This window comes from Myripristis murdjan, chromosome 6, assembly GCF_902150065.1.
Source record: "Myripristis murdjan chromosome 6, fMyrMur1.1, whole genome shotgun sequence".
NCBI classification, from domain to species: domain Eukaryota; kingdom Metazoa; phylum Chordata; class Actinopteri; order Holocentriformes; family Holocentridae; genus Myripristis; species Myripristis murdjan.
This window is the reverse complement of record NC_043985.1, coordinates 25,749,013-25,772,202: the sequence shown is the minus strand read 5'-3', so window position 1 is coordinate 25,772,202 and position 23,190 is coordinate 25,749,013. Positions and strand designations below refer to the sequence as shown.

The following is a 23,190-nucleotide window of genomic DNA, read 5'->3' as shown; positions in this document are numbered from 1 at the left end:
CCTTAAAGCTCTGTATTGGCTGATAGGAGAGGAGCACTGGGAGGAGAATAGCTTCCCTACAGTCCTTACACACGTGCTCTTACACACTCTCAGGATCAATGAACTCATCTCCCCAGAGCCATATCATGTCGAGTGTTTATGTTTTCGTACTGTCATCTGTTAGTCATCCCCACAGGACCAGACTGAAGTGTGCCAACAGTGAATTACAGCTACATGTGAAGGGTGCTGATGCACTGCACCCCCTGACCTACTATGGGAGACACTGGGGGGGGGATAATATAGTTGCATTACACTACAAAAGGATGGAAAAGTTGTGCTAAAAGCTCTTAGATGGGGGATTTAAGAGCTTGTAAATTCCGCTATGCAACACACAATGTAAGCTTTTGTGACAGTCTTTGTCTCAGCGCTGGGTTATTCAACCGAAAAAAGATGAAAGAAAAGAAAAGAGGAGGAGAAAAGAGAAGGGAGTGCGATCGGGAAATGTTCTGAAGTTCTTTGCAGCACTAGAGATACTTTATTCTTGTCTTCCCATTCTGGTCTGTGTGGTGGAAATGGAGCGGGAATACTTTGCTGTCCTTTTATGTCCCCTTCTTTTACCCTCCCGAGCATCTGTGCACACACATGCATACATATACATACACACACACACACAGGCACAGATCAACACACACACACACACATGCACACATACCACCTTCCCTGCCATCATATTTTTTACAACCACTCTTCAGGTGGCCTTTCAGCCTGTGTGGCTGAGGTTGTGGGAGGGCAGTCCGTCATCTTGACTGTATGGCAATGCTCCGGGGCTCCAAGGGGACAGAAGGGGAGATGAATCTCTCCTGACCCAGGCCAGACGCTGCCTCTGCGGGCTGAGAGCCAGCGGTGCCCTGCCCCTGCTCTGGACTGGCCTGCTCATATATCCTGAACTGCAACTCCCTCCATCTTCACAGGGACAAATTGAAACCCGGACAGGCTGTGAAATACTCTCTCTTTCCTCGCTCTCCCTCCTGTGCGTGAGTGTGTGTAGCCAGTGCCTCAATTTTAGCTTTGTATCGATTAGAGTATCTTGTCACACGCTGTAGCCTACTAGGCCACAGAGCATGTACTGAACAGCACTGCAGAGAAAGTCCACTATAACAAGTCACTTGGTCTCATATACTATGCTAAAAACTTGTTTTTTTGTAAAACAAACAGAAATGACTAGTGGGATGAGAAAATCTCACTTGTCTCCAATGCTAATCAACTATTTATGTATTTATTTATTTTAAATCAAGTGTCATCTTCTTGATGCCAGTGGGCTGATCTGTCTTATTCTGCCTTGTTTCATCAGTTATGCTTGTTCCCAGAATAAATCTTGAAACCACTGAAACTGCTTTGGAAACAATTATAATTATGTCATCCTCCTAACAGATTTTTCACTTGTTTTAAGAGGAGTAAGAGTTTAACACTGAATAAGAGACTAAATTACTTGGAGAGATGGGCATATGTTTTTTTTGCGGTGAATGCCAAATGCACAAAGCCTAAGAGCTGGCTGTGGCAAAACATAACACTTTCAGCATTCACTTCAACTTCCACGTATACATTTTGATGAATAAATTCAAAACTCCCTGAAAACTGAAACCAGAACCAGACTTTTTTCAGTCTTACAACCTTCATCAGACATGTTTTCACTAGCGTTTTCAGTAGCAATACGGCAGTGCAGGGTGGGGGAGCGTTTGTGAAATGTTGTGCAAGGCTTCCACCGGCACCTGCATGAACGTAAGGACCGTTATGCAGTGCTTGACTTGCACATATTGCAATTTATCATGTTATTAGTCTTTCAACATGGTAGTGTAAACCTCAAATTAAATCCTTTATAGCAATAATGTTACTTGTTCTCTTGGACTTCTTTCAGGGACATTCTTTGACTCTCCAGACATCATTACATATTAAAACCATTATGTAGTCATCAATTTGCGGCAATGAAACATGAGTCAATAACATATTCTCGGGCTATTTATTAAACTGCATTGATTTCTGTCCTATCTCTGTATACACGTGCACTCAGAGTTTTAGACAGAATATATCCAGCTGGTGGGATCTGTGTCAATAGAGTAATAACTCATGCAGCTCTACGTCTGCAGGCTCTGGCCCTGTTATGCTTCCATCAGTCACTGATTTTTCAGTTGGACTCATTAGATACAGAATTACATCATTCATATCCGGCGCAGAAAGTACAGTCAAATCACTGATGAAGCTAATGTAAGTCGGTTTGCTGTCTCTGATGCCACTAGTGACCAACTGTCAAAAGTGACGAGGCAAGAGGCGCAAAATGCGATTTTGATAATCCAATTACGGGGTGAATCATAATATTCTGCGACTCCTATCATCTTAAAATATGACATGTACAGTACTGCATGTCGAATCCCATTTGGCCCGTAGGCTTAAGATAATTGAATTTGGTTGACAAACAGTCCTCTGTAGAGCAAAAGGGCTACTATGAAGGACTGATAGGCTTGTCACTCACCACAGCTAAAATTAGCTAATTGTGTCTATATGATTATGAGTGTGTATGCATGTGTGTGTGTGCGTGTGTGCGCGCTTGTGTGCAAGAAATTTATGTGTGTGCGTTACTCCATAGCTAATGTTGCTTAATGCAGTGGTGTTGCCTCTAATAAGCATGTCGTGGGGTTTACATAAGGGAGGCTTCCTCCTGCTATTAGCGGTCCTTCAGCGAGCGTAACCGAATTAAATGATTCACGCTGATACTAATGGGGCCTCTGCCCCTCCAACACCATCAGTGCTCCCCTCCAATCATAACACACCAATCAAAACTGCCCCTTGAGCCAACAATCTGGGACATTCTCATGAGTGCTGCGCTGTCCAGAAGAACATTTGATGGTATTGATATTTGCAAGCTGCAAAAGCTTTCATGCACAGTTACACACCTCGGACAATTTTAAACCAATTTAGTTTGCTGGAGCAACAGAAAGCGGTGATGTCACATGGCAGATGGCACTTTATTACTGTTTCCATCAATAAAATGATACGATTCAATTAGTTTCAAGTCACGATTGTGTAAAGTCAATAATTGTACTCAGTGATTTAGCATATTCTACATAAATTAAAACTGGGCTCGGACCCACTGGTGATACTTACAAGTATTTCTTATTTTCGTAGACATCATGTAGCTTTAAAACATGTGGGTGTTCTATGAGCTTCAGAATCGCTATTTCTCGCTCCACCTGTATGAGAGAGAGAGAGAGAGAGAGAGAGAGAGAGAGAGAGAGAGAGAGAGAGAGAGGGAAAGAAAGGGGGATACAGAGAAAGAGAGACACAAAGAGAGAGATTTTAATCAATGTTAGATACACAGTTGAAATTGCAGCAGTTAGGAATGTGAATTTCTGACCTGACAGACATTCAGATTGGCTCACAGTTCACTAGTTGGCAATTTGAATTAAGAATGATTTTTTTGTTTGTTTGTTTGGAATGACTGAATTCAATCCAAGTCTGCAGAAAATGATTCGAGACAACTGAAATATGATAAAATCAGACTTACCTAAACATTATTTATTTTAAGGAAAAGCACAGTAATTAAAAGAAGCAATTCATAGCATTCTGTAAAATGCATGTAAGAATTCTGGATGAATGAATACATGTTACAGGATTTATTGCATTATCGAATCTGCAAAATTTATAATCGATGCACTGATGCAATGGATGAATCTTTACAGCAGTACTACTGGATACCATCATCCAAATGTGTCCTCCTCATCATTAAATGCTGCTTTTCTTAACATTGCTGTCGTAATAGAATAGAAGTGGCATGGAGAGCGACCAGCACCACCACTGATTCCACACTAGCTTGCGATGAAGTCTCATAAAACGGGGCTCAAAACTCAAAACAACTTAGAAGTTTTCCGAGGTCACCTGAAAAGGCCGCCGTTACAAAGAAAAGCGGAGAGGCAGCAATCTGTGTATTCCGGTGACACTTTACACAAACGGCATAAGGGCTGAAGTGGGATAAGTAAACCAAGGTGTCTCAATGAAAAGAGCTGACTGCCATTTCCTCCAAGCAGAAGGGACAGAGATAAGCTCTGACCACTCTCTGGATAGCATCCAGGCCAAAAGGCACTGCTATCTCAGACGGAAAATATGGTTTGCCGCGACATTGGTTATGTAAAAACTGAAGAAAAGCAGGTTGTGTTTGTCTTATCTAACAACAGTTGCACCCTCTCTCATCAAGCAAGCCTCGCTGAATGCTCTGTAGTCACATTTCATGGTCCGGTGGTTTGCTTGAGCCCAACATAAATCAGCTGGGTTAGATAAGGAGCAAAAAGTAGAATACCCTGTCACATCCTGACATTTTTGTCCTGTAAGACTGTCCACTCAGGTACATCACCTCCTCCCAGGCCTCTGAGCAGCTCCGCACCCCCTGCACCCCCCGCGCCCGCCGTCGGTCTGAAAACACACACCGTGTCCAGAATAAGCAGAGGGTTGACAGGACGTGCCTGTGCTCCTCTGTTGCTTACAGAGCCGCTGAGAGACATGTACAGTGTTTTTGAGACTGGCGAGAGCTGGCTTCGCTGAAACTGTGCAGATCGGTTTGGATTTGTGTCAGCGACATCTCCGGCGGTCGAAGTCGGCGTACACACCTGCCACAGGCGATCAGCGTGGGATCCGCCGGGACAGAAACCACTGCATGGATCAAACAGTGAGGGCCGTGCGACCTGAGCCCTGCCCTCACCGCTCCTCACCTCTTGTCTACCTCGTCTCTGTGGCCCTCGTGAGCTCCTCTCCCGCTCCCCTCGCTTTCCTTGAAGCCACCCCCCCCCCCCCCCCCCCCCCCCCTAACCCACCCCACGTCGCCCCTCATTGTCCGTCTCCTCCAGTACAGTCTTCGTCTCCAGCTTTGACAGATGATGAGGGAGATGAAAGGACAGACTGTGTGAAACGCTCCTGTGCCTCATCTCCTCTGTCAATTTCACTATGTCACTTCCCTGTGCAGCAGCCTTCACTTTGTGTTTGTGTCACACTCTTTGCTTTATGTACATTTGTGCGTGTGTGTGTGTGTGTGTCTGTGGAGTGAAGTTAGTCTCCCGGGCTCCAAGCGCACTCAGGTTTTGTCGGACTCCCGCAAAATTTTTTGCTTGACCGGGCATAAAATCAGGTGCATCCTCCTTAACTATGCTCTCAGGTAATTTTTCATCTCAGAGCAGCTACTATTAGTGATCTCTGCCGACCAGCTCAGGTACAGCACTCCCTCTTGATGTGAGGCTGCTGATTATCTCTTTTCCCTCCATACTGCCTGCCCATCTCCGTTCCTTATCGAGACTTTTGTAGAGCTACATTTAATGCAAGGTGTCTGGTGAACGCCTGTTGAATTTAAGTTCATTCAGCCGCTGATGAATGAAAACAAGGAAAGAGCAGCTAAACTGTTACGGGTGGATGCCGTGTAAACATTTCCACCAAAGCGGCGTGCATTGCTGCCACAGAGGCCTGATGCAGTGTGTAATTGTTAATGGGTGTATTAGTGTGAAGGAGAGGTGTGAGTGTCTGGTGTAGCGAGGGGCCTTTCTTCTCATATGTTAACTGCACCATGTCAGTGGGGTTAGGTGCTTTTTAACGTGCACAAACAAACTACTTTGTCTCCTGTAGTTACCTCATGATAAATAGCATCCTTTCTCAGATCCTCTCCTTTCTTTGATACTCTCTCTCATGTTTTGCGATTAACTGCCTCATCAGATAAAACGCTAACTCTTAAATCATGTTCCTAATGCTAATTAGCAGTACCCACATTTGCATTAGTGTGGTGCTCAAAGGGGCAGCCAGGTCTTCTTGAACGAGGGGCGTGGCTAGATGGGCGCCTTGATGTGAGCGTTGGCGGGCACGGCGCTGTCGAGTGTCGCGGTCAAAGTCATGGCTGATGATGCTAATAAAGATGTCACCGAGCACTATGACCCAATATTCCTCCATCTAGTTAGTACGTGTTTCAGGAATGCTGACATTAACTGAGCAAGTAATGAGGCATTAGCGATGATTTCATCTTTGAGACACAATTTATTGTTCAGACGGGCATTGCGGTAATCGCTGTCTCTAAAGAAGCTCCCTGGCCAGCGCTCTGTTTGCATGCTTTAATTTACAATACGACAGATATGGTAATTTCCGAACAGCCACATTAACACCAGTGGAATCTTCTTAGCACAGTTTAACACTATCATGACTGTTATTACTCTGGAATAGTTTTTCAGATTTTTGCACTAGAACGGAATACAGAATCTGATAAAAAAAAAAAAAAACTGGGATCAATCATATCATAGTTTATCTCCTATTTTGTTAGAGTTAAGCTGCATAAATCTGTGAATCACAGGTGTAAGGTGGTGGTACGTGCAGTTCTGGTGTTGAATAGTAGCTGAAGCCCCAAGCCTCCCCCTCACAGCTCAGGCACGTTCACCAGGCAACTTCCAAGGCCAAAAAAGGCTCCGTTAGCATCCATAAAAGAGCTATTTCTCTGCACTTTCTGCACCACTTTGAAAAGCATGGCAAGTCAATGGGAGAATAGGGAGGGCCAAATGATACCCTACTTCCACTATATAATACTTCCACACTTGTACTCCACAGTACAGTTGCCAGCTTTGTGGTTTTCTCACCAAACTGGGCTATTTTGAAAATGGAGTTACGTGTGAAAAAGTAAAAGACGCAGGTTACTTTCATAACACACTGCTACCGCACAGAATGTTGCCTGGGGTGTAAAATGTATTTTTATTTATTTTAAAGTCTTGAAAAGTAAGAACACGCACACAAACATGGACACAGACAGCCCCACCCCCCATACACACACACACATACACCCACACACAACTGCAAGACAGACAGCAGACAGGCAGCATAATGGCACAGCCCAGAGACTGTCACAGAAAACAAAAGAAGGAAAAGAACCTATAGCAAGAAAATTAAGTTAACCATGACACAAGTTGTGAAACAAGAAAACAAAGCGGAAAGACAAACAGCTACAAAGTGGTGGTGCGACAAAAACACACTTGAAAAATCAACAAAAAGACGCAAGATTAGTACATTTGAGAAATGAGAGAACAGAAGGTGGTGTGTTGGCTATACTGCCAGGTGACAAATGGGCCACATGGCAAAATATATTGTAGGGACTGGACAGGCGAGAGAGACATTTTAAAAAATGATACCCGTTCCATGGAGCTAAAAAAAAAAAAAAAAAAAAAAAAAAAAAAAACATACTGTAAATTAATTGCAAGTATGAGAAAGGAATCCACCATAGTGATGCAAATAAAACAAAACAGAAATGTAACCCCAGTTTCAAACATCATAATGGTATTTGGCACAATGTTTCAACAGGACATGTCCTATCAAATTAGGTGGAAAAGTTGTAGTTTCGACTTTTAGGCATATTAACAGCAGTCCACTTATTATATCAGTGTGGAGGTAATTTCTTTTTCTTGTTTTAACATTGGTATTTTTGTTTGTTTGATTGCACTTTGCTCTGATTGATTACAGATAAGAGCATCAGTGCTGTATGTTGCTGTTGGACATGACAGCAAGAAGCAAGCTCAAATAATCAGCACTTTTGCAGGGATCATGAACCTTACAGCTGGAGATTCACATGCAATTGCTGATGCCCATACAGAACTGTATCAGCCTGACTGCAGATGGCTGCAGCGCAAAGTGTGGGAGAAACAAATCTGTCCTCACAAAAATTAAGGAACTAAATCCTAAAATCATTTGCATCGAGTCTGAAATGTCATTTCCTCCATCATTGTGGAACCAAAGCTGTAAATCGTCTTTTAAGAAATATTGACTATGTAATATCACAGGCATACACACATGGCTGTCCAGTTCTACTCAGTGACTGGAAAAGTCCAAAGAAATAAGACTCTACCATGAAAGAAGTTCAAGTTCAGGTTTATTTAGTGCCCAATATCACTGTTTACAGTCTCAGAGGGCGTTACATGAAGATGTTGTTGATGTCTGCGTATGTACCTCAACTTCCTCCAGCTCACTGTGGCAGACGTGAACAGGTTGTGGACTTGGGCGCTCAGTATCACCTTGCTCAAGGTGAAGCCACAGGGATTAGTCAACAGGTGGTACAAGACATGAGGAGTCACTGCAAAAACTACTTGCTGGAGTTTGCAAAAGAGATCAAGAGGTGAACTACCAGAGGAACAGGAGGCTGCCTGTCCTGGTTGTCATCCAGAGAGAGGAAGTGATGGTTATGGCATTGAAAAATGGCCAGAAAAGTGTTTTTACATTTCGTCGTCATTTACGTTTCTGCGATATCATTTTCATGAGAATGGGACGGATGTGAAATCACAATGACCTTGACCTGTGGAACTACAAACTCTAATCAGTTCATCCTTGAGTCCAAGTGGACCTTTGTGCAACATTTGAAGAAATTCCCTCACGGCGTTTCTGAGATATCGCGTGTTCATGAGACTGGAACGTACACACATATGTACAGATGGACCGACAACACGGACAACCCGAAAACATAACAGCCTCTGACCGTGGCTGTCACCGACACGGAGGCACTGGTTACAAGAGAGGCCCCCTGGAGAGCGTCACGTGTTTGAGCACACATGTAAAGGAACATCTGCTGCCACACATTTAAACCGTCACCAAGGATGCTCTCAGCAATGTGAGCCGAATCAATATTTCTCAGCATTTTCTTATCGCCAATGACACAGCTTAACGAAATGGCACTTTTAGTCTGCATTGAGCAACTGCATGGTGCTTCATTAGTTTTAATAATTATGTGTGTGAGTGTGTGTGTGACAAGCAGAGCAATATGAGCCATGAACAGATTATCTCTTTTTTTTTTTTTTTTTGTTATCTCATTTGAACAAATGGACAAGGAACTGGATAAAAGTTTGCCCAAGAGAATTTATGGTTATAAAGTGGAGAAACCTCTCAGATAGGGCTGTGTAATTATGTAGCTTTTTATCCTCCTTATCATCAAGTTTAATCATCAGATGGTCAACACAGAAAGTACTAGTGGTTACTTTTTCTTTTAGTTCCTCGATGTGATCCAAGGAGGTTCTTGATATCTAACGTGCGCTGAAATCTCACTGTGGAGGTCCTCCATTGCTTTGGCTGACTTCAAACAAAGTAGAAAACGTGAAGACTGCACACTTGTCTCTATGATCCACCTTTATTGGTCCAGCATCCACAAAAAGAATGTACAGTAGTTCACCTGAAAGACTGCCCATCATTTTGTGAGGCTCACTTGACAGTGAAGTTAATACTTGACTCCCAACACTGGGAGTCAAGTTTTTGATAGCCATCACTAGATAGTCATGTCACACTAAGGCAAGTCAGAGGCTTTGAGCTTTGGTCTAGACAGAGGGTTCCAAGGTATTTTTTATTTTTTAGTTTGATTTTTTTTTTTAATACCAAAAAGTGACAAAATTGTTCCATAGAAAAGTGGAACTGTGAAGGAATTTACCATTAAAATCATGTATTATGTTAGCCTTTATATGACGTCAGAGTTAAACTGGTGGTATGTGCAATGGAGCAGACCCTCTACCAGCTTATCTCATTTAGAGGTGATCAGTTACTTGTCTGGAATTTATGACTAGACCTGTGCATTAACTAGGTTTGTTTCTGGAAAGTTTTTTATTGCTTTATTACCTGATTGACTATGTAAGACATGCAAAGTATATGTAAAATCTGAAGACCTTAAAAGCTTTCTGTCACCTCTGTCACATTGACAATCTACCTCCAAGCTTTGGTGTGTATGATTCTCCTGCTGTCACAGCATTAAAGGCCTGAAGACCATCTGACTGTTCGTTTTTGCTGTAGAATTCCATGACAGAACTTCAAACATTTACTGTTTCAGATGCTCATTAGCAGTGATGGGAGTAACGGCGTTACAAAGAAACGGTGTTACCAACGGCGTTACTTTTATCAGTAACGAGTAATCAAAGAAATTACTGTTTCCCCCGTTACAACGCCGTTACCGTTACTGACAATAAAATGCGCCGTTGCTAGCCGTTACTTACTACTAATAATTATTATTATTTTATTATCCTATTCAAAAATTGTGCGTCTTGTGGAGAAAAAGCGGTGTGTCAATTTTCAAACCGGTCGGACTTTGCAGTTTTTCGTAACTTATCAACATGCGTGGAGAATAACTAAGCACAAATTACAAGAACCACATGTGTTCCCCGACGGCAGATCGGATAGTATCTCCATCTGCCATACAGAAGACCGGGGGTTCAATTCCCCACCTGAACAAGCTGGCATCACTACTTTAAACTATAATGAATTACTTTTTCAAAGTAACGTGATAGATGAAATTTGACAGCAATGTCCACACTTCAACAGCAACGCAAAAATATGTGCATTGATAAGAGGATTTAAGAAAAGAAAAAAAGTAATCATAAAAATTACTTTCCCCATTAATCAGGGTTTTTCCTGCATATAAAATTATGAGGCGGCCGCCTCAGCCTAATTTCGTGCCGCCCCCGGCTCTCAAAACTCTGACGTCGGGAAAATTGTTATTTTCTGACAAGCGCCGTGGTAGATGGATGTCATTTTAACTGCAGTTGCAGCATTGCGCCGATGTGGTGGCGCTGTATCAACAAGAGTGCACTGGAAGTCGCTGCCAAAACTGCCAAAGAGGAAGAGCAGAGCCGAGAAATTCGCGAGCACATTGCAGGGGGTACGTGAAAACATAGGCTGTGTCCGAAATCACTCCCTAATCACTATATAGGACACTATATAGTGGTTACGCCATTTTGTAGGGGTGTCCGAATGTCTAGTGATTATTTATGTTCACTATATAGTCCACTAGATGTATCCCACAATCCACCGCAAAATGTAGTGGACATCCGATGGTCACTAACCAGGCAATATATCCCGTCATGCATTGCGGAACGGCGCCGAACAACGGGCGAAGTACTGTCCGAAACGGTCCACTATTGAGTTCACTATATAGTCCACTACATTGAATTCCCTATATAGTGAGTAGGGAGTAGTGAGTGAGTGAGTGATTTCGGACACAGCCTTAGGCGGAAATCCCGGGGGTGTCGGGGCGGACAAGACCCCTCCATCCATAAATTTTGAATAATAAAGTAATATTCAATGAAAGTGTAATGCAAGCGGTGCTAATTATAAATGTAAAATAGTGGGTTTTTAAGTGTTTAAAAGTTATGACCTCCCCCCATGCCTCACAGTGGTTTGGTCCGCATCCTGCTGCCGGCAGAGCGGCAGCTCGGTAACTTTCTGTCAGTCTGTCAGCCTGAATGGCAGTAGCCTAATGAGAACTAGCAAGAAAACCTCAAGTGAAAGCCAGTGAGTCATTTATCACACCACTTGTTCACCAAGCACAAGGCTGTAATATGAAAGGCGATATTTTCCCCCTGCTTGGTCCAAAACCTGCCTCTTTCAGCTCACTGTTTAAGCTAACAGCTAATGACTGTTTACAGGCTGAAGCGAGTGCAGGACAGTGAGGGAGAGAGAGGACAGACCACAGGAGGAGCAGATACTGAGCTTTTTATTCGTTCAAAAAGTCTGTCAGGATATTAATGTCAGAAATAGTTCATATTTTACTGATATTTTGAGTTTGTCTCTAGATAGATATCTATTTTTTGCATTTTAAACTGCATTATTTTGTGGCATAGTTTCATTTCATTTTCTTATTTAATCTAAAAGGGACTGTGTACAGCTCAAACATATTCTGTATGTCACTATTTGATGCCATATCTTGCTTTGTTTTTTGTTGACACTACAATACATTTTTTTGAAGAATAGTTTGATGTAGTTGGATTATTCAAGGTATTTCCTGTAGTTTTAGAGCTTATTTTGAGTTTCTAGTTCTTGTAAAGCTACTTTGATGGACTGTAGTGGAAATAGAACAGTGAGTAAAGAAATTAGGATTATTGCTTTTAATAGCATTATTTAAAACCTATGAACACTGGCCTAGCTTGTCTATTCAGAGAAGAGGTATCACTTCGGCTTATTTTTCAATCTATGTTATCACATGCATACTACTGCTCATTCATTGGTAGCTGAATTGTTAGGTCTATTTGATAAGTAATTTACATTTTTAAAATAATAATAATTTAACATATTGTTAACATAAACATACACTAACACTAAATACAGAGTGTTTGAGCAACATATCTCCTCTGTGCTAGAAAAGGTCCGTGGTAAAAAGTCCCACCCCCCCTCCCCCGCATGATCAAGATGGTACCACTTCTGCCTCAATTTGAGCCAGGAAAAACCCTGGTAATTGAATTACTCTTCTGCAGCAGTAATTAAGTAGTAATCAAAATTACTTTTTAAAGAAGTAATTAGTAATTGTAACTTATTAGTTTTGTGAGTAATTGGTCCCAACACTGCTCATTAGACGGGTGTAGAATATTTCGGAAAACCAGTCGCGGGCTTGGATTCATCACCTGTTGTCCGTCCACTGACTAGCGGCACCCAGCCAACATTTCAAGTAAACATTACAATCAGTGTCTGTCTTCTTTGTGAATGAACCTCCATGACGACGGAGACCCGGTGCGCGGCGTTACAGCCTACACGCCATACAGAAAATCATTATGGCACAACGAGCAAAAGCCACAGCCAAGAAACAAGTCCTGGGAGTTCATGAAGCAAAGCACACAGCTTGTCTAAAAAGGGTAAAGTGTTAATGCTAATTAGCATTAGCGTGGAGTATCGGCGGGAATAACATCAAGGCTAATCAGGGCTAATCCGACCACTAATGAGCGCTATCAGCGGCGCTACAATGTGCCACTCTCTCACCTGAGGCTGAGGTGTGTTGTTAAGAATGGGCCCGTGGTGGCTAGCTAGCTCGCTGGCAGCAGGGCTCCCTGCAGAGAGAGTAATGCTACCCGGGACTCAGCAAGAGATGAGCTGTCTAAATGCTACAGAGCCAGCAGCCAGCCTCCTAAGCTTCCTCTAAGCCCCTCCTTTTAGTTAATTGAAATGAAAGAAATGAGGCTTAATGTGAAGCTTTAACTGTACAACTGCCCTCTTACTACAAGATTAGTCGATGATTAACACGCTGATGCAAACCTGCGAAGCGTTCCCTGCTCTCTGTCCAGCTGTTTCTTCTCTCGCCCCTTTGTAGCCAGTATGACACGCTTTCATCAAATTTCATCACGTTCATCCGTCAATACATTTACGTTATATTTCCTCGCTTCCTCTCAGGTGGGAGGGGAGTGAGGATAATTAGCTGCGCTGGTAATCCATGCGTTGACGGATGACGTTACGGCATGGATTTCCTACAGAGCTGATGGGCATGCAGGGCAGAGAGAAGCAGAGCATAACAGACCTATTACATTTACACACACACACATGCACACACTCATTAACTATTCACTCATTGCTTATCAAAGCCACACACACACACACACACACGCAGCACCTTCCCAACTTCATGGTAGTAACTAAATGCCAGGTGGACAGTCTTTCTCTTGGCCTGGCTCCTGTATACGGCTCCACACTATCTCATTAACTTCCACATCTGTGAGCGGGCATAGTTCTCTCCAATCTCCATATCTCCATGGCACTTCATTAAGCCTTTATTAGCAGCCACTTGGACACCTTTCACTGGCACACACACACAGATACACACAAGCACATGGACGGATGGATGGGTGGACAGATGCACACCCAAACACACATACACACACACAGAATTATGTTCACAAATAACTGCTGGAAGAGAACAGAGAGGTGTGTGAAAGAGGAGAGTGATAAGAGGTAAATAATAACAGATGCAGAGATGGGCATTTAATTAGATGGGAAAGACCATTCCCTCTTCTCCCTCGTGTCTTCCACCTCTCGCGCTCCTCGCAGTCTGTCACGGCGGGTCACCTCATTGCCTGTGTGCTCGATAACCCGGCCAGGGAAACAAGCGGGAGGAGAGGTAGAACAAACACCTTCCTCTTTCTACCACCTCATCAGAAACCTGAGGTCGAGTGAGAGCGCAGGACTGACACTAATCCAAATTGGCTATTTGACGGGGAGATAATTTGTCTTGTAGATTACGGTGGTTATCGTTGTGGAGTGGTCGTCATTAGCGGCAGAGGTCAGAGCGGGAGCTGGCGGCGGAGGGGCTGATTGGCAACGCTTTGACCAGCGGGGTTTCCTATCAGTGTCATATCCTGTCTGACTAAACAGATCAATAGGGTGGAAGCTGCAGTGTGGTGGCGGTTCCTGCAGAGGTGTTAACTACAAGCAAGATGGTGGATGTTGTGCGTTACATCAAAAAAATGCACACAAGTGATCATAACTTGTTTGTTACAGCAAAACGGCAGATGATGTCTTGCACTAACCGGGCCCAGAGGAACTGCCCTCTGATCCTCCAAATTAAAAGCTAGAGAACTGAAATTTAATACTGATGTCGTTGGGTTTGATAGTACATGTAATGCAATTTATTACGCTAAATTATGGTGTAATTTGCAGGTGCAGATGGCATGTTATAATGGGGAAGTGCAACACTGCATGGAGGCGATGTGTAGAACTGGGCAGAGATGGGCAAGGAGACTTGGGAGGACTGGAGGACAGCTGGGGAGTGGTGGGATGGCCACGGGCCCACATGGACAAATTAGGCAGGGCTTCCTTTGGTACTCATGTGTCACTCCAAACTGAGAGGATGGGAGCCATTTTAGCATATTTTCATCAGCTCGCTATTGATTTCTTAAATCACTGCTCCAGCCCTGGATTTCAATGAGCAAGCAAACAAACAACTGGCTCGATCAATGATTTCTAAGTCACCGTGGCTAAGAGCCCAGCGATAGAGGACGGAGGATCAGAAAGAGCCCGGCAACAACAAAGACGCCAAGAGATTAGATTCATGTCACACGTGTCACAGAGCAACAGAGCAGAGAAACCAACTCAAAACCTCAGAGGGGAAAATATTGGATCACAGACTCTGTCATCTCTTGCTCTGCACTTACTGCATCTCTCACTCTTTTTCTCGCCCTTCTCGCTTTCTCTCTCATACGCGCAGAAGGAAAACACAGACATTTCTGTCACCTCCCCCAGGCGAGCAAGTGAGTGGTCCCTTGATACTGAGATCTGAGAATCAAAGTCAACAGGGCAGCCATGTGTGTCAGATTAAAAAAAAAAAAAAAAAAAAAGCGGGTGGCTATGCTAACATGGTGGCTGGAGCACATGCAAGAGATGCTGGAAGGATGGAGAAAGACGAAAGTGGAGCAGCGTAAAAAGAGGAGGAGTGAGAGAGGGATGAAGGAGAAGGAATGCAATTCTCTGCAAAGGAAAACAGGGAAGGAGTGGGAGGGATAGACAGAAAGTATGAGGACGAGTGTGCCCCCCCTGAGTCTTCCAACCTCTTTTGTTGCTAATTAACACAACAAGTGGCAAGGATAACCTTTTTAGCAGCACCGAACCCCAAACAGCACATGGCGTGTGGAGAAATAAGGAGACGTAAGGGAAGGAGGTGATGACACAAGGAGCTGAACATATGTGACAAACAGGGATTGGGGGAGTTAAGGACTGTGGAGTCAATGCAGTGGAATAACTCAAGCCAAAAACTTCAAGCAAAGCCCGACCTCTGCCCGAAAAAGTTGTGTGTTTACAAAACCAACTAGATTCCAAAATAGTTGTTAATTTGTGCAAAAGATAATTACGTCACTGTATCAAAATCCAAAAAAGGTTATAATAAAGGTTGCAAAAAAGGTTATAATACAGTTTGACCGGAGAGAAAGGAAATGTCAGGAATCAAGAAGGTGGACAGCTATCATAAAATACAGAGGGTTACAGTCTATGACAAAAAAAAAAAAAAAAAAAAAAACAATAGAGCCATCATGGCCTATTTGTGACTAATACAACTTATTACATGGACCAACAGTTGCTGAGAGCCTAAAGGATTATCAACTGCAGCAAACTGTGTTCTCTTTCTCTAATCACAAATGCAATGCTATTTTATTTTTTATTAGACCTTTATTTAACCAGATAAGCTTGTTGAGATAAAGAATCTCATTACATGTACTATCAATACTACAAAATAAAAACACGAAAAAACATATAAAACCAAAAATAAAGTCAAGGTGCATGCACATTGACTTCACGCGTGCACGCCGCTCAGCCTGAACCGGAAAGAAGCCAAACGTAAAGCCCCAAACCCGACCTAATCGGTCAGGTCCCGTCATGTCCCACCGGGTTTCAGCATAAATGTCAAGCACTAAATAATGGATAAGAAGAAGAGCATATGGCTGAAGGTAGCGTCAGGTGTGGATGGATGGAGTAATGGCAGGACGAGAAGGGGAAGTGTCTGAAACTGTCAGCGAGCAGGAGGAGAGGGAGGAGAAAGGGGAGGGGAGGACCCAGCGTGGCTGCTGGCTCCGAGACAAAAGCAGTCGGCTCGTCATCCATGCATGCTTGTGACATGTGGACACATGAGCTCGTGATGCACACATACTGTATACACACACTCCACTGATCATGGCACGCTACGAGCCACCTCCATCCATCCATATGTCGGTCAGTGAGCCAGTAGGACAGAATCGGCGCATTCTGCCAAGAGCTCGGGGTAGCCAAGCTGGTGTGTGTGTGTCTGTGTGTGTGTGTGTATGTGCGCTTCTACATGCAAGTGAACGCTAAGGGGTTAGAAGCTTGTAGAGGGTTGTATATCAGTCGGTCTCCCTAACCAAGGGTGAAGGACAAAGAAAAGTGTGCCTCAATTTCGAGGACAAACGCAGACACACGCAGTCTGGTCATTACATATTCTTCAAAAGACATCTGTCACAACGAGGCGAGCGTGTACCACTTTGTGTCTTTGAGTGTGTGTGTGTGTACACTTTCCTCTACTTGGCGTGCAGGGCATGGTGACTACCTGCCGGACGATATTAACATGTGTTCCTGAGAGAGGCTGCTTATCCAAAATTGGTTCAAAAATTGACAGAGACAGGCTCCGGGCAGTGGATTTAACAGCGTTTGGTGGGGAGAAAATATTTCAATAGCGGGGTTTGTAATTTTGTGTGTGTGTGTGTCCTCACTTGAGGTAGACACTCTCACTATCGAGCCGGTCCCACTGAGCAAAACAGAATACAAAATAAAATCATATTTGTATGATTCCATTCTGGTCAAAGTTGCTGGACTGAATAAAAAGTATTCTCATTCTTATTTTCCCTTCCCTTCCTTCTCTGTTTATCTCTCTTCCCTCCACCCTGTGGACCTCACAAATACACACACACACGCACACACAGAGTCAGCGCAGCAGGGTTTACTGATAATCACTGTTTCAGTCATCCTGTGTGAAGAGGAGGTAAATTCCCTACACAGGGGAGCTTGATCAATGCCAGAGACATGTAAATCGATCTGGACAACATAGTCTCCTCCAGCTCGCGAGTCCTCATCCTCTATCTACTGTATCTATACCGTTCAAATCTTTCTCATTACCCCTCTCTCCCTCCCAAGGCTGATTCCAACCCTCCTCCTCCTCCTCTTCCTCCTTCTCCCCTAGCCCTCATTTATTCTGTCCTACTCTCATTCTATCTCTCTAATCATGTCTGTGATGTGTGCCGTTGCTGCTGACAGATCCATCAGCCTGTCACTTACAGCAGTGGCAGACCACATCATTTTCACACTAACCGACGTGTCCCTGGATGACCTTGGCTGTAATCGAGTCTAATGGCAGAGGTTTTCAACCCCCCGAGGTCAAAGGGCACAATCATGAACCCCTCGTGAACTCTCCCGCGTGTGCTGATGGGAGAGGTTGTACGGGATGGGCTGAGGAGAGGGTAAGAGGTGTGTGTGTGTGTCACCCATGTGCGTGGGCATGCATGTGTCTGCGCGCAACCCATCTATGGAGTGTGTGATTTATCTGAGACGGCCAGGCAGTCGATCCCTTTGGCAGCCATGTTTTTTTGTGGCGCCGTCTGAAGTGTCTTTTTTGTCAACTCGTCCGTTCAGTCATCCACTCCGTCAGAGCGGAGGGATAATTCATAGGAGAGGATTGGTAAGGTGACCTTGGATTGTAGGGAGATGGGAAATGTGGATTAATGAATTGGTTTTCATAGACCTGATAGAGTGCCGAACAGAATGTAATGATTAGGTCTGAAGGTCCTCTATATGAGTTATAAAAATGGGAATCTAATAACCTCCGGTAGCATATATTTGCATGCTAGGCAGAAAGGACTGTTCCAGGAGTACGTCACGAGAAGATAAAAACTGGTCCTCCAAGGAGTCGGGAGAAATTGCTATTAAATGCCATCTGCTACCTTATATTGCAAAAAGGCTTCACTAATCCCTTTGATGTAAAGTTGGCTGATTAAAACATTGTAATCTGCTCGGCTCGGCTCTCTCAGTGTACAAGCAGAGTAAGCAGTATTACTCTATCACAGTGTATAGGAAACAAAATTTGGAAAAGCATTCTTGTGGGGTGTAACACTGACATGATTTTGGCATCGTGCAAATTACACATAAAAAATATATATATATATAAACCAATGTACATTCAGTCAGTGAAACAACAACAAAACAAGAGAAAGACTGTTAAATACAATTCGAAGTAAGTAAACTTGAGCATCCATGTGCTTCTTGGGGCCGACGTAAAGCAGTGAATGAGTAAACGTATGGTAATCTATATGGCAATTAGTGCAGTAATTCATGCAGACAGCGGTGATGAGGTGACAGTGATTCACCTGCCTCACTAATCATCTTTATACATGAATACATGGCCTATTCATTGACACATGAGCTTAGTCAATAGTAAGTCTGGCAAGAGAGTCAATACCGGGCAACAGTGCTCGGTAGCTGAGACGGTCAACTGCAAACAATCCAAATTACCTCAACTAGTTATAAAACACAGTAAATAAAGTACAGTATAGCCCTGGTAAAGTCATTAGAGAGCTTTATTTTAGCTTCATCCTTTTTCTGTTCTTGTTAATTAGATATTACCCCGAAAACAAGTTTTTGACACATAAAAAGCAAACCGTTGTGCTCTGATGTTTCAGTGAATGAGGCTAAATCCAAGTATGGTGCGTTATATGTGCAAAAACACACACTGTGAGCATGCCTGTTTAAACATGTATGTGTGTGTGTGCTTGTGGGTGTGAGTGTGTGTTTAGGTGCGTGTGCGCTGGCACGGTTTTCAGTGTGCACAAGCGCAGCAGAGTCATTAGCAAACACTCCCAATCCTCTCAGGGACCGAAGATGAAGGAACTGATGAAGTTAAGTGTCTTGCTGTACATGTTCAACGGCATTAACCGTGCAAAGCCCAAATTTGCATAAGGATCTGTCCCAAATTCACTAACACTGCCAAGACAGTGCCAACTGCCCTGTTTATTTGCAACCGCTAAAAGCAGTAAATTTATGCCTGATTCCCAAATAAATGTATGCATATCCTGTTCCAGCTTTGCAGAATCAAGTATCAGAGTTAAGAGCATAATCAAAAAAACATAAAGATGCTAAATCTGTTTGTCAGTCAGAATATTTAATTTAAATAAATTGTTGTTATTGTTTGTTATCTGTAGGTGCATGTACATACATTAGAATTAGTTCAAGCTTGTAATGATGAAATAAGAGAATATGTAGATAACAACATAACAGCGAAGCACACAAAAGTAAATTAAATTAGTATTAGTGATATTACTAGTTTTACTACTGCTACTATTATCTTATACTCATTACTTTTACATTGTCTCAATATGGAACAGCTCATGATAGTGACATAATGATCTTTATTATAAGCCAGGTGCCTGGCTAACCAGCCCATAGCAGTGAATGTCTCACTACCACATGTGTTAATTGCTCCCTCACATTACAAGCACTGTGATGTCATGTTCTGTCTGTGCTGTGTCCCATTTTACACAGCTCACGTTTTCTGCCAAAACCCTGTGTAGTCAGTATGGGTGCCACATTCTGCTAGTGCATGAAGTGTGTGTGCGCCATTTAGTGCATGTGGTTAATGAATGTAATGTAGGCATGTAAGTGCCTGGTCCTCATTTTCACGCTGTATGTGGCTCATAAGCATTAAAACCTTTATTGAGTTTGGGACAGAGCACAAGCTGGCATGTAATGTGCGTGTGTGTGTGTGTGTGTGTGTGTAAATGTGCAAACTAGTACAACTGCTGTCAATGTGCTTTGTGGCCCGCATGTCCACAAACGGCGATTCACCCCACAGTCCTGTCTGCTCGATGTGAGGCTATCATAGAGCAAGGCTTCCAGCAAGATGACAAACAGAGCCTTATGGAGAAACTGCATGTGTGTGTATGTGTGTGTGTGTGTGTGTGTGTGTGTGTGTGTATGTGTGTTTGTGTGTGTGTTCGTTGTTGTTGACTCTGAGTCACTTGGCAATGGTCAGAAGCTTTCATTCAAAGCTGTGTCACTTAATGCACATATATAGGATGGTTTGCATACACACACACACACACACACACACACACACACACACACAGTCGCCACGGTGGCCAGCATAAGTACGTATCATATACTCTGCGGTGCTGTTGCTGTGACTCAGATGACAGTTGTGCATACAGTCACAGACTGTGACACATAAGCTATTATAGCAAAGCTGTCACACTGTCACATATAATAACATAACACACACACAGACACACACACACACACAGACACACAGACACACACACACACACACACACACAGCAGAGACAGAAGTCATGAGAAGTGAAGGTAAAGGTGAAATTTTGACAACTTACTGTTTACTTTCCTCACTACTCAACATCCTTCATGCACTTTCCATGCATTTCTGAGCATGGCAGCCAAACTGCATTTTTTTTTTTGTATTCATACTTTTAATGGGATCTAATAAAAGACTGGCGCAAAGACGAGCAGGTGCATGTCACTGATTAAGACGTGGTATATGGTACAAGCACTCACAGTGACACATGGAGGAATTGAGTGGCTGGAGGGAAAAAGGAAACCCGGTGGGATGCAGGACAATGGAAATTTGTGTGAATGGGGAAGCACAATATAAAAAAAGACAGATGACAGAGATAGACTTGCAAGTAAAAACCAAGGCTGGACAGCTGAAAATTTTCCACGAGGGAACGTGATGTACCAACCCAATTATCTGTCCCTACTCAGCTCAAACAGGACGGATGAAAGATGATTACAATACCAACAGAGCCGGCACTGGCTTGAACAGAGACACACACAAAATAAGCTTCGGTGGGTCCACAGATAATATCAAGAGGTAGGAAATCCCAGTGCAAAACAAACAAATAAGCAGACATAAAAGGAAAACAAAACTTTGAGGGGGAATTTCGCTGATCTCTCCATGAAGCGTCGCTCCACTTAAAGGCAGAGGAATTGGATAAAATGTGCCGTTTGCTCACAAAGGAAGAGCAGCAATCAAAAAAAAAAAAAAAGAAAAAAGAAAAAAGAAAACAACAAACATAAAAAGCAAACAAGGCCCTCTCATCTGTCTAAGAACAGCGCCTGTTGCCTTTGAAGAGTAGGAGCAAATGCCATCGGTTTAGACGTCTGTCTGTCTCCTGTCGAGCTCAATGGGGGATCCCTCTGCATCTTGTATTCTGGATCCTCCATTTCATTATTCCGCCTTCTGCACTGCTTTCCTGTTTTATCTCAGTAAGACAACATATGAGAGGTAAAATCAGTCAAACATCGCTGTGTGTTCCTGATGAGCTTTGTCACTACAGTGAGCAGCAATTTACACTTTCACTAACAGCTTCAGATGTCTCTCCAGGAAGCTTTTAGATCTCAAAGTCGGAATAGTGTAAAAAAAAACAAAAAAACAAAAAACAATGTTTGGAGTCGTCAGTCAATGGTATTTAACATGAAACACATTGGGACATGTGCGGCTAAACCTGACATTTCTTCACAATCCCCAAACATCTTATGCCCTGCAGCTAAAATCTATTCCCCATTTCCCCTTCAACGGAGCCTCATCGACCCTCAATAAGGACCGAGAGAAAAACTGGATATGCATTGATCGAGGAGTGGTGATTGGAAACCAAATTAGGGTGCAGATTGGTGACTGACCTCTGTATTGATTGACAACAGACAAAAGGCTTTGTGAGGCCTCGCAGACTCAATATCATGCACAAAATTATTTAGTGTTATGAAGCGGGTGACACAGTGATGAGAGAGTGAGAGAAATTGAGACAGCCTGGGAGAAGGGTACACTGTGAGGTTTTTTTGTTTTTCTTTTAATGCAAATCATGATTTTTTTCCTTTTAGACACCTGCATGAAAGCGGTAAAGTGGGGGCTGAATGAAATTTTCTCAATATCACAATACACTTTTTGTGTTTGCCTGAGACAATTTTTCTTGAAAGGAAGTGCACTTGCAAAGTAAATAATGACACAGCATGAAAATGCTTTTCTCAAGGAAGTGTTTTCTAACATAGCTATGCTCCACATCCATAAACTCTATGTTTGCCTCCAACCATTTGCTGGAAATGCACATAAAGCAAGAAACACATTGGAAGTGTCAGGTGTGCATATTTCAAAAGCCGCAATTGCATTCAAATGCCAAGGTCATCCAGTGGAGCATCAAACTAAATAGGTATGTCCGTGTTATGATGCAAATTTTTGAATCAATGTCTAATTTGCTATTGCAATATTTTTTGAATCAGTTAATTAGCAGCTTGCCAAGTCGGATAGCTTGTAGAAGTTTTATAAAATAAGGAGACCATATCCTGCACCAGATTATTGAATACTGTATAATGCGAAAATATACTAGTGTCAAAACATAAGCGCCTAAAGTTTATGAAAAGTGTGCAGCAAAAAAACTAAAGTCACACCAAGTAGATTTGGGCCATGTCTTTCGTTGTTGTTGTTGTTTTTATTTTTTTGTGCAACATATCAAAAGTTAAAATTTGCTAGACAGGCAGAAAGCAGCAGGAAAACAGCAGAGAAACAGAGTGGGCAATGCGACAGTCTTTCTGTGCAGCCAGCCTGTTAAGATCAAACTGTGCGCTAAGCCCTGGCTTCTGGCTCAACACCATACAAAGCTGATGGATCAACGCACAGGGGCACGACATATGAAACCCATTTATTCTACAGGGTGTCCGCGTGCACTGCTGTAGCACTGGCACGCGCACACGAACACACACACACACACAAGGTGCGCAACACACACAACATAAAGTTGACGGGGAGGCGTGCGTGTTGGGGGCATTTCTATATCCAGCCCACTCGCGGCATAACAGAGAATGGCCAATCTATAATCATTTGGAGGAGAGAGCAGCGATGGCGGAGGAAGAATGCTATAGTGCTGTCAC

The 23,190-nt window shown here is 43.1% G+C and overlaps 1 protein-coding gene across 1 annotated transcript in view; it reads right to left on the bottom strand.

Moving 5' to 3' along the window:
* Window positions 1-23,190, bottom strand: part of brsk2a (BR serine/threonine kinase 2a) — a 192,266-nt gene that overhangs the window by 50,918 nt on the left and 118,158 nt on the right. Inside the window, 1 exon segment of the mRNA XM_030054053.1 lies at window positions 3,139-3,224. Coding sequence (XP_029909913.1) covers window positions 3,139-3,224 — 86 coding nt within the window.